This window comes from Plectrocnemia conspersa, unplaced genomic scaffold (assembly GCF_051122295.1).
Source record: "Plectrocnemia conspersa isolate PC_06_02 unplaced genomic scaffold, ASM5112229v1 ptg000006l, whole genome shotgun sequence".
Taxonomy (NCBI): domain Eukaryota; kingdom Metazoa; phylum Arthropoda; class Insecta; order Trichoptera; family Polycentropodidae; genus Plectrocnemia; species Plectrocnemia conspersa.
In genome coordinates, this window is record NW_028277170.1 from 15,550,882 (window position 1) to 15,563,577 (window position 12,696).

Here is a 12,696-nt window from a genome sequence, read left to right on the forward strand (position 1 = left end):
AATAGATGATAAATAATAATTGAGCTAAACAATGCGTATTGCTTTGACGATTACAATCTGTTGAGCACTAAGTATTGTATTACGATTTTTAAGCTCGCGGATTTTTAATAAGATGATTTTATAATAATTGTTTATAAATAAAATAATTACACATATAATAAATAAATAAAAAATATGAATAAAACACCTTTTGAAGGAAAAATACTTTAAAGATTATTATTATACATATACCTAAAATATAAAATAAAAAAAGTTAAGGAAATAAGACCAATTAGCACGTTGCCTTATATAGCCTCAAAATATTGTATATGAACAGCAATCGGGATTCAGGGAAAAACATTTCACTGAAGCTGCATTACAAGTAGTTATATATTGGCCAATGTTACAAAGTTTTATTGAATTACAAGAGAGTTTCGAAACAATTAACATATTAAAAATGTTAAAGTAATTAGAGATTATAGAAAGAGGTGATATAGTTTTAAGAAAGATTAAAATAAATTTAAAAAAAAGCAAAACGTTAAAATAAATTATGCTTATTCCAAAGGGAAAATAATATATCACGTTGTACCACAAATTAGGACCATTGCTGTTTTTAATATATATTAATGATATAATTAATAATATAAAAATCAAATTAGGACCATTGCTGTTTATAATTTATATTAATGATATGATTAATAATATAAAAATGTGAATGACATCTGTTTGCGGATGACTTTTTAATTTATTGCTCAGGTGATTAATTTAAATTTTATGGAACACTGTAAATACATATTATAAAAATAGGTTTTATTATTTAGGATGAAAAATATGTATAGACACAAAAAATATGCAATACTTATTATATTGCCCATTTTAATTATTGCGCAACAATAATATATATGCCTAATAAAACGATGCTGCAAAAAATAATAAAAATAGGGCAATGAGAGTTGTTTTAAATTAAATTAGATTAACTAGTTGATAGATTGGTATGGTTTGATTTTCAATAAATATTTAAGATACATGTTTTAGGATTTATATATAAGCTAGAAAGTAATAAAGATGTCCATAGAAATAGAATAAAAGGATAGTTAGGTATAAGTAAACAAGTACAGCCAGGGGAATAATGAATGGAAGTGTGAATTTGTACTATAATATTAGAATTACATTTGTATATGGAATGTAATGTATAGCTAGCACGTGTCCTTTTCAAACAAAAAGTTGTATTTGCGGCGGTATTTATAGGTGATAACATATTATCGCAGTTGTTTGATCACGAGCTTTCACTTCCATTGTTGTAAAAAATACTGTGGGTGGCTTACTCAGCTTGCAAGTTAAATACAAACCAAACAAATAACGAATGTTTTAAACATCAATATAAATTACAAAAGTAAAAAATATTATATGAGTCATTTAAATAAACTGTAAATAATATGCATTGCTTGAAAAAAAGCAAAAAATATTATTAAGTTTATTTAGTCAAAACTTGACATAAACGTGCAAAATATTAAATTTACAGAAAATTATGTGTATACATTACAATTATTTGATTCTTTTCGAGATAAATAAATTACAAGATTTATTTTTTATCACAAATAATAATTTGATGAGTGTATTTTGAATATATATATGCAATCAGTTTATTTTTCTTGAACATTTCTCAATAGTGTAAAGTAGCTGTACGTAGCGCGAAGAATCTAAAACATAAATATTAAGAGAATAAAATAAAGTTTCATATGCAAATAAATAAATTAAAACAGATACATACAGTCAAAAACATCGGTAAAGACATCGTGTAAAGTCGGCCAACTGTAAATTTTATTGGTGTTTTCACACCCTCTCTCAAAATTAATAGACTTGTTTTAAAACGCCGGTTCTCGTTATACCACTCACAGCTGTAAGTGGCAATTCTTAGATTTTCTGCCTGAAATTAAATATAATAAATGTATATTATACTTTTATTACTTTAACGGTTTTTCGTGTATTTGAATGCTAGGATATATCGCGATTAGAACATCGATTATATATTTCGGCAGTGATGCACCTGCCATGGTCACGGAATTTTAGAAAATATTACGGAAAATTCGCGATCATGACAGTTGATCCACTGCCAAAATAAGGAATCGTAAGTTCTAATAGCAATGTATTCCGAAAATTTAATTATATGTGCAAAACAAACCTCAACTAACACTTCGTTTGAATGCCAATAGAATAACAGCAATTGAATCATCAATGTTGTTAGGTAAACAAACATCAAATACATTCGAAAGCTTAATCCATACTAAAAAGTAAATCATTATTATTGTTTTGAAGTGATTATAAAATGTTATAAAATAAAAGAAACTCTTACCAATGTTGCTTGAAATAATATAGTGCACAGGTTGAATGAACATATCAAAAAATAAAGTATCATTACTGGGCCTATTATTTTGTTCAAGGTAAGAGTATAGCTATATAAACATAAATGAATAAGTAAGCAACATATATATTTACATAATGATAATAGAGATTCTGTTTCAAGATTTATGACAAAGATTTATCAGTATATCTCAGTTTCATATAACCGAAAAACCGTTAAGGTTCGAGCTTTTTAGAAAAATATTGAAGATTTTATATTATTAAATTAACGTAAAATTAACATAAAGGTAAATTTATTTTTAAGTTTAAGTAAATATTTTTAGGATGCAACAAAAATTGTTAAATGCATTTGATACATAAAATAATAAACTTGACCATAAAATTATTAAAAATAGCTTTTGAATCTGCGACTTAAAAATATATAACCCGTATCACGAGTCTTTCTGAAAGTTATCAAAGTTAAAACTCCAATTCTTGGTTTTTCAAATGATGTCGAAAAACAGAACCCCTTAATAATAATAATAACATTTTACTTAATTATGTATCGATGATGTATGACGCACTGTACAAGCTTCTTGTGTTTAATAGTATTCAAAGAATCCTTTGAACCTTTATCCATGTTTACTTTTCTTGTTGAGTTTTTTAAGTAATTTTGAAGAAGCTGCAATTGTCCAATACTATGTATCATCATACTAATTATAGTCATGTCCCAAACGCCTTGGTAACCAGCTCCGACGAGTCCCATCGCTACTTGATAGAAATAAGCAATCACAAAATAAGGATAGGCGTATTTATCGAAAGGAAACCAAGAACTGAAAATCATCGGTTTCTTGTAGGACCAAAATACAGTTCCGTTATCAAAGCGCTGGTGATACTTCGATGAAAATACGTATTCAATAGGCGGAATACAAATAAACGTTAAGATCGTAAAAGCTGCCATAGTCCAGAATAAATAGGTTGCATCTCTAGCTCTTTGTATATATAGAGTCAATATTGTTTTGCTCTCATCGCTTTCATTTTTTAATATTCTGTTTTCTAACTCAGCTATATTTCGCACTAAATCTTTCAGCTTGTCCCTGTGTCCGAAAAAAGCGTAAATCTTCACTATTCCAACAGTGTAAAGTAGCGTAACCGTAATATTGACAGTCGCGTCTTCTAAGCTATGACGAACGTTGTACAATTCAATATATTCAGTTATCACAAATATGAAGAACGCGGAAAATATTCCAAGGCCTACTCTATAATGCAAAGTGCGAAGAAATTTATTCGCAAGAAATTTTGTCGTCTGAAATGGCCAAATACCATATATGCTTAAGGATAACAGATTTGGACTTAGTAAAGGATTCCTCTCGTCAAATACAAAAATTGGTTCAACCATTTTTTTAAATATTTTCGTTATGATAATTGAACTTGAAGACCCAGTATACAAATCAAAATACTTGACTAGCACGTAGAAAATGTTCGTGTGAAATAAGTTACCACCTACTGAAATCATTACGCTTTTATAACGAAGAACTGTAAACAACGAAACGCATTTTTAATAATAAATAAGCGAGTATTCGTTATAAAAGCATTGGCATGGTGTGACGAAGACACTTTAATTTTATTATTTTATATCTATTACCGTGTTTTTTTTCAATTACACAGTATATCAATGTTAATCAATAATACACAGCGTAGAAGTGCAGACATATATAAAATTAAACTTTAATATATTATATATGATATTTAATATTTGTATCCCAAGATTAAAATGTACCTTAAAATTTAATTAATCCGAGAAAGCTGTTAATGTTATATCATATTTACATACATACATACATCAGGTTTCAGTTTATCAGTAAGAGTATACGAAATATAATCTCACTAAGCGTCAAAATGTCAGCGGAAAATAAAAAGGGTATAAAATAATTCATTTTACTTGTAAGTGTTTAAACCACAAACACACTTTGCTATAATTTAGAATTTATTAAAAAAAATAATTTCGTTACTTAAAGTCATACACAGTATTTTTCACTAATAGAAGAGGGGTTTCGTGACCAAGCAATTGCGCTAATAATTGGAAGTATTGCACGGACCAGCTAATAGAACATCTGCTTTAGGACATTAACTACCCATGAGTACCAGCAAAAATATACAGTTTGCTTAAATGCGAGATGAACAATACAGTATACCCTGAGAATAATACTATTGTTATTCTACCATTAGGTGACAATCGCTGGAGTGGCTACTTAGACCGTTTTTCATTTAAAGCGTGAACACATTTTGTTGGTGTATCCAAAAAGAGATGCAGTTGACCCATAAATATCATATGCAATTCGGCAAAGCTGTCTCAAACCAGCATTATAAAATATGTGACACTTGGTCATTAAGCAAATCCACTAGGAGAGACGCCACAAATTCACAGTACGAGACACATCAGTGGATCATCCAGCACTAACACATTACGTCATACCATCTCAGCCTCCAAACCCGAAAAATTACATACGTAAGCCTTTAAATATAACGGTATATGTAAAATTTAATTTATAAAGTCTAAAAAGATACGGAATGGAATAAAAAAACATCTTCGTGCATTAAGAAATAAGTTATAATATTAGATCTTTTTTATTTTATTTTTATGAATTGCATGTATGTTTAGTTAAAATTTGTTTAGTGTAAAAATCAGTTATTTTAGCTAGATAAATTAATAAATATTTCTGGAGTGAAACTGTGTAAATTAAAAATTGATAGCATATACAATATACGACGTGTAATTAAAAGTAACGACGATTGAGCTCATATTTTTTTATAGCCTATTAATTATCAGTTATAATAAGCACGTAGTTTGTGTTGACGTATTAACGATATTTTCTCACTTTTTTTTTGATTTAAAATTTACGTTAAAAATGAAATAGAGTGTAGTGAAGTGGCGCCAATGTTCAAGAAAGCTTTAAGATATTTTAAGATCAACCTACTTAAGCAAACATTAATAATACAAATATTATATTGTAATCGCTGAATCAATATTAGGAAGATTTCTAAAGAAGTAGATATTGTAAAGCATTTTTGTTTGGCATTATGGGCGTGCAACTAGTAAAAGTAATTTTTTTTTAATTGTATATTAAAGAAATTCCTGAGCAATTAGTTAATGAAGTTACTGGCAAATCAGAATCAATTCAATGTGTCATAACATGTGACGAATCGTTTGTGTAATAATGAAATAATACAATATATTGTTTTTGTTCGACTATCGTGACGCATTGGAGTAATTTGTTAGATTACGATGGTCTTTATTTAATTTAAATAAATTCCGATCTTCATTAAAGTAATCGACGATGATATTTATTATTTTTCGTCAGTAATTAAGCAAGCAAAATTTTTTTGATTCCGATGCGTAAACATACTCCAAATAAAAAAAAAATTAAGCAAACTCCGACATTATTAGAATATTTAAAATTAAAAATACCATAAACATTTTGGAGAGAACGTAATCAAAATTTTAATATAAGGTTGTGGTTGTCACATAACAAAATATTTAATAAACACCTCATACAATCTCCCGAAAATAAATTTATGAACATTTCCGCTAAATTAATCATGAAAAAAAGTACAGAGATATTTATGCTAGACATAGAAAAATGGTGTTTAATGTTTTAAACTATACGATTTATTGCTATTTATAAAATAAAATGAGCCGAATATGAACGCTGATTTAATAAAATAAATAATACCTACCTATCATTTTTAATGAGGTTTTAAAAGCATAAACCTACTAAATATTTAATCAAACAAACTTTGATAATTATATATTAGAAACGCTACAATAAAAGTTTTCATACATCAATCAATAAAAGCTTAAGTTAATATGCATAGCTTATTACTAGTTATGAGGTGTTGGAAGTCAAACCTTATTTAATTAATTTTCTATAACATATCTATATTTAATTGTGGTATAATGGAAAATTTTAATTGCTTAGGAATCAAGTACATAGCATTTAAAAAAAGCATCGGAAAACTATTCAATATTTTTAACTGGAAACTAGAATAAGCTTTAATCCAATTTTTCACTAGAATAAATATTAAGCTCTCGATCGTAATGGAGACAATCCTACCTCAAGATTAGGGTTGATCGTCTGTTTCAACCATAAACAAAGTCAGCATTTGAAAAATTAAGTTGATCATCTGTTTTAGCCATAAACATAGCCAACCAGACATAAATTACGGTTTTAAAAAGTTATAACTACTAGTTTTCTGATTTGTGGAAGTGTAGAAGTATCATACACAATACACAAAACAGAGATAATTCGTGTATCGAAATATTCATAGTTGGCTTATTTTATTTTATAAATACCAATATTACATATAGTTTAAAACAAACACGTTTTAATATTTAGAAAAATTATATGTTAAGCGGTGTCAAAGGCGTAAATAATCCTGTACCTTTTTATGATGCGATGATGAGTTAAAGTGCCATAAACTTTATTCGATCGATTAATTAGAACCATAACGTAACTGTTTATATTATAAATTATTATTTTATTTTTTACGCGACTTGCATATTAGAAATTCTTTATTTATATTTGCGTGATTTAAATTCGCGTTCATGTCTTTTGAATTTTTTCTAAATTTCTCAAAAATGTTTTTTCCTATCCGCGGGGCAGATTAGATAACAATGTTGATATAAAACTAAAAATGATTTAAAGTGCGACTCTAAAACTCTCATCTGTGCGAAGATTAAAAAAAGTGTACCATAAATCTTCTGATGATACTAAATAACTATATTATTTTTTAAATTAACGTGATGTTTTATATTTTGTTTAGGTTTTTACCGGATTGATTTTCCACGTTACTTAGCTTTTTTGTATCGCGCTTTTTCTTACTCGCATCTTGTTTGCCGACATTTTGACTACCGATGTTGGGGTCATCATCTTGAGTGTAATTTTGACCTTATCTCAGCTGCCGCAGACTCTTGAGCTGCCTCGTCTTTGATTCGATCTTGTGTTTTATTATTTTTTCGTTTGTTTGTTACTAAGGAAACAACAAATGCACTAATTTTCGAATTGGTTCATTTAAACGATTTTATATTTGTATAAAATTAGTTAAAATTTAATTTAGCTTGGTTTAAAACCAGTAACCAAATATTTGAAATTGCTTTTGCGTTTACGGTTCCTTAAATTTCCTTGGAGGTTTTGGAATATCTTGTACATATTTGTAACCGACGTTCCCGAAAAATAAGTACTCTTTTCCCATCATGCACTTTTTTTATTACCTTGCCTTTTCCACGTGTTCACTTTTGCCTTCCGTTTTATTATCCTTTATAAAATCCCCTCTTGATCCATTGTTCTTTCCGGGAAACAGTCAATGTGATGACAGAGACTGGTTAATGACGTTACATGATGGGTTTCAAATAAGTTTATCAGGTTCAGATTATACCGGAATTTAAATTATCGTCCAGGATCCCGGATTTACACAGAAAAAATTCAAGGTGATCATTTTTTTAAGCTTATGTAGGATCCATAAATGAACAAAAATGTTTCCGAAATCACAATTTTTTTCTTCATAATGTTGGCAACCTTAATTACAACTTATTTTTGTGTTAGTTGCGGCCCGTACGACTTATTGAGTTTTCACCCCGTGATTAACTCTCAACGAATATGCGATGAATCTATTTAATTGTACGTTGGACGCGAAAAAGGTATTCGAACCACTAACGAAACGGGAATAACGACAGATCGGCAGACGAGAGCACGCTTGGCTAAAACACCTTTACAATGATAATGACAATGAGCTATCGACATGCAAATGACAGGTTGACCAATTGTACCAATTTTCAGCGTTACAGCAATAATAATACTACAAGATAACGCTACAACGCTAACTAAAAAAATGGTTATTATCATCTGTCCAACTAACTCTTACCATTTAATATAAATTTTGACTATTCCAATTATTATAAAATTCAATCATCTAATATTTTTTCTATATTAGGGTATCGTGAGCTTTTAATATAAATTCTGAACACCGCCGTTTTTAAATTCTGACCCAAAAAATACGAGTCATTAGAATATAACTTATATATTTTTGATTGATGTTTTGTTGTTTTTTTTTGGGGCACCCTGATATTATTTTGTAATAATAGAAAAGTAAGCAAGAGAGCTCTAAACGCAAAATAAGAATTTAATAAATCTTTGCGGGCGTAAAAGTACACTAGAAACAAATAGTAATGAGTTATTATGTCTGAATCTTGTCTCGCTGTGCAATGAGAATTATTATGCAATTTCCTAGTATAAATCATATTTGGTTAAGCGCTAACAGTAACGCTTTCCATCTAGTCAATTTATGTCTTCCATTAAATGCATCGTAGTGCAAAACGTGTACTGTGAGTTTTATTTATTAAATATAATTAAATATAATTAAGGTAGTTTAGGGTAATAAGAAGTCCTGGATTACACATGAAACCCATTCAACAGTGTTATCCCATATTTTGTACGGTAAAAATTAATTTAATTAAAATTTTTACATTACAAATTATTTTTTCTAGCCTTATTAGTAATACTGCTACCATGTGGGGTTTATAAAAAAATATCTACAGACTCGATTTTATTTGCCAAAATTATGATTTTATAATATTGATATTATTACCCATTTTAATTTACAACTTGATTTTACTTTGTTTTTTATTACATTATAAAGCAATATAGACATGTAAAAAACATCAGCAAATCGAGTGTAAGATATTTTTTGTTGATTTAAGATATTCCTATGAGCTGAAGAAGTTTATTATTAGAAAACTTTCAATACCTAATATGTATGACCTATCTCAATTTTAATTATTCATAATGACATTCATCCGTGAAAATAGGAAAATCTAAACGAATAATGTTTATGTTGCCTCATCCAAAAAGCAGCATAAACATCCCTCGAAGATCAGGGGGATAGTGTTGTAAAAAGGATGAAACGAAACGAAATACTAATACACACAATGCAAAGTATTGCAGGCAGTCAACGAGAGAAGGTCTCTTCGTGCGCTCAAGAGAAATATTAATGAAACTCAGATAAATAACGTAGTACTACAGGTGGTGGATCCCGCTCATCAATCCGTCAAAAGCTGGGTATCCACCCATTGGGTTGGATTCGTAGGGTCCAAGTACTGGTAACGGTAGTGGTCCAAGCACAGATGCATCTTCGGAAATCGGCGCCAGTCGACCGCACGCTGGAGTTCGCCGATTATAGTGTGGGAGAGCAAGGGAGCACTCATGAAGTTTAAACCCAAGCCCTTGAGAGGAAGTGATCTCTTTATCTGGCCGTTCGAGATAGGGCGCGAGACACTACTTATGACACAAAGGCAACAAATACACCTCTCAAAAATCAGGGGGGGGTGGTGTTGTGACAAGAATGATACGCAATGCACGTAGTGTAAAGCAATGCAGGCCAGTCAACAAAAGCACGTTTTCCCGAGCGCTTGAGAGAAATACTAATGAAACTCGAATAAAATATATAGAACTACAAAGGGTGGGTCCCGCTCATCCGACCGTCACAAGCTGGGTGCCCGCCCATAAGGTTGGTATTCGTAGGGCCCTAGTACTGGTAACGGCAGTGGTGAACGCAAAGGATAACACGTAGCTTTACTTCTGTCTCATTTGGAAAGAATTTAAATATTAAGCGACCCGTGTTGGCGGTGCTCTACTGCCTCTGCCACTCGTCAAGTGAAGTCTTTCAGACGTTGGTTGAATTGCTTGCTCCGCATCCTGAAATGTGAGCTCGTTCAGCAACGTGTCAAAATTGGAGCCGTGTTGTAGCACACTCTTACATGTTTCAAGGGTACGGTACAAGGGCGGCGTACGTTATTATTTACACATAAATCGCCTTGTTAAGTTTAATAAACTTAACCCCCAATGGCAGCACTCCAATCTTAGCAGTTTTTCCATCGAATTGCGACTCCTCTATGCGGTCAGTCAGCCGCGCTTTGCTTATAGCTCTCGACGTCCGAAACGCCTTCAACTCAGCTAACTGGCATTTAGCACTGAAGGCGTTGAAGGAAAAGAAAACTCCAGCATACCTGGTGAAGCTCGTTAAGAGCTACTTCACAGACAGGGTACTGGAGTACGAGAGCGGAGGAGACAAACGCCTCTGCCGAGTGACGGCAGGCGTTCCGCAGGGGTCATTGCTTAGACCATCGCTCTGAGCTGCGACAAGCTGCTACGAGTAGCCATGCCAGACGATGTCGATGTCGCGGTGGTGGCTTGCAGCTTAAGCAAGTCGCAGAAGAGACGCTCTACGCAATCCAGAGCTGTATGAATCACGCCGGGCTCGTGCTAGCGATGGAGAAGATTTGGTAGTAGCTAAGGCTGTCAGAGTGTAAGAACTCGCCAGGTTGATGCCTAATATGGATGGTCCAAAACAAGAAAGAAAAGTGTCTCCATTGCGACACCTCTGAAGACGGCGACGCAGAGCGTACCATTTTCTTGTGCGCAGCTTGGACGACAGAAAGGACAGCGCTGGAAACGGTCATAGAAAGGTCTGCATCAGCAGACACTATAGTTCAATCTATGCTAGAATGCCTAAACAACTAAGAGGCATGGACATACTACGCGTCCGAAGTGCTCCGAGTTAAAGAAGACGCTGAAAGACAGCGTAAGATAGTGGCCCTAACGGGATAGAGTCTCTAAGCTGGACGAACCGAAGTTTAATATCTGAAAGATAGTAACGGTCGTTTGGGAGAGGGCTGGAGAGAGGTTTGAGCCGGTAAGTAGCGGAATCCGGCACAATCACTAGCAATCTAGAGGCTGGTGATGTTTTTAGAAGATTTCCTCTTTTTACAAAAAAATAAGTCTAAGGTGAATGGCGGGGCCGAATATATAAGCTGTATAAGCTCAAAAAGGCTATTTAAAAAATCCTGCGCCTCGCGCCGACGCCTATTGGCTTCTGAAAGAGCACCACATCCGGTATCTTGGGTACTTCTCGGGCACTTTCTCGGGCTATTTTCTTAAGTAAAAAAAGGTTTCCTTAGGAACAAATGAGTTCGAAAGAAACCCTGGCTTAAAACTTCATATAAGTATAAAAAATGTGGGACGGTGCTCATCTATTTTAGAACGCGAGAAAAATATTTATTATGTTTATTAAAACGACAAGGGCCGTGAAAGGTTTGATATACCAGATCATTTATTTTTAATTAAATGATCACCAGAACGACCACTTGAACAACGAAAAGAGAAATCAAGCACCGTTTCAAAAGCTAAAACCTCACACACACAAAATACTATCATCAATAATGGAAAGCATGTACTAATAAAAATATAATACAATAGCGCAATCCCTCCAAAGACGTTAACCACCCATACTCTTTTCTAAAATGTTTTTACGATTTAAGCAATATACGATTCAGATGGCTACTGATGGCTCTGTTTACAATGGTCTTTTGTGGTTCGTTTCTTTTCGGTTGTTAGATCTTTATTTTTTTCCGAAGTTGATAATTTTGTGTGGTAAGAATTTTTTCTTTATGTTGGTAAAATGGTCCGTTTGGTGATCTCTTATATAAAACTAAATTACATTAGTTTTTATGACATGTCGGCAAATTGTTAAGTCGTTGTGCTAACCTTACAATAAAGGGATTGATCATCAGTGCCTGTACGTATACAAACCAATTACGTATTACTTTATAAATAAATGCAAAGTTGCTAAATCTCTACCGATTTAGATTCAAACAGCCGCGTAAGGGCAAAAGTTGCAATAAGCAAGAAAATATCATTATCAAATGCAGACCTAACGTATCAAAGCACTTATACTGCCACTTCCATTCGGACTTCATTTCCGTTAGGACTTCTAACTTATATTCCTGACATGGAACGCAAGAGAGTTCATCCGAACCTTATTTAAGACGAAGAATTCTGAGAAAGCAGCCGCTTCCCTCTATACGGCAAACCTATCAGAGACGACTAGATTTTTCAAACGCAGACAAATAAAATGAATTAAGTATATATATTTTTATTTCAAACTCTAGATAAAACAATTAAAGCACAAGAATAATAATTTATATATTTTTTTTAAGATTTAACATGTATTTTATTTGTTAATATAATTACATGATTTTTGTATGGAACATATTTTTATAATACTAAGTACCTAATCTAAGTTAATATATAACATTTTTAGTTTCTAATAATTATTATCTTAGACTAATTATTTATAGAAGAAAAGTTGACAAAAACCTCTATGCGGATCTGTTATTTTTCATTAAAAGATTTTTAAAAATAATTTTAAATTTTCACACCAAATTTGACTGGTCATCGAAAAACAATTTAAATACGGTTTACAATTAACTAACAAATTTTCAGTTTTTAGAGCATTTGGAAAAAATTGACAAATCTGACGACT

The 12,696-nt window shown here is 31.7% G+C and overlaps 1 protein-coding gene across 1 annotated transcript; it reads right to left on the bottom strand.

Moving 5' to 3' along the window:
- Positions 1–1,622: 1,622 nt before the first annotated feature.
- LOC148234340 (odorant receptor 10-like) lies at positions 1,623–7,250 on the bottom strand. Its single transcript, XM_088188393.1, has 6 exons — positions 7,203–7,250; positions 2,874–3,625; positions 2,333–2,340; positions 2,172–2,263; positions 1,751–1,906; positions 1,623–1,679 (listed from the first exon to the last, which is right to left on the bottom strand). Exons 1-6 carry the CDS (start codon positions 7,248–7,250, stop codon positions 1,623–1,625), a joined length of 1,113 nt encoding a protein of 370 aa, XP_088044519.1.
- Positions 7,251–12,696: the final 5,446 nt, after the last annotated feature.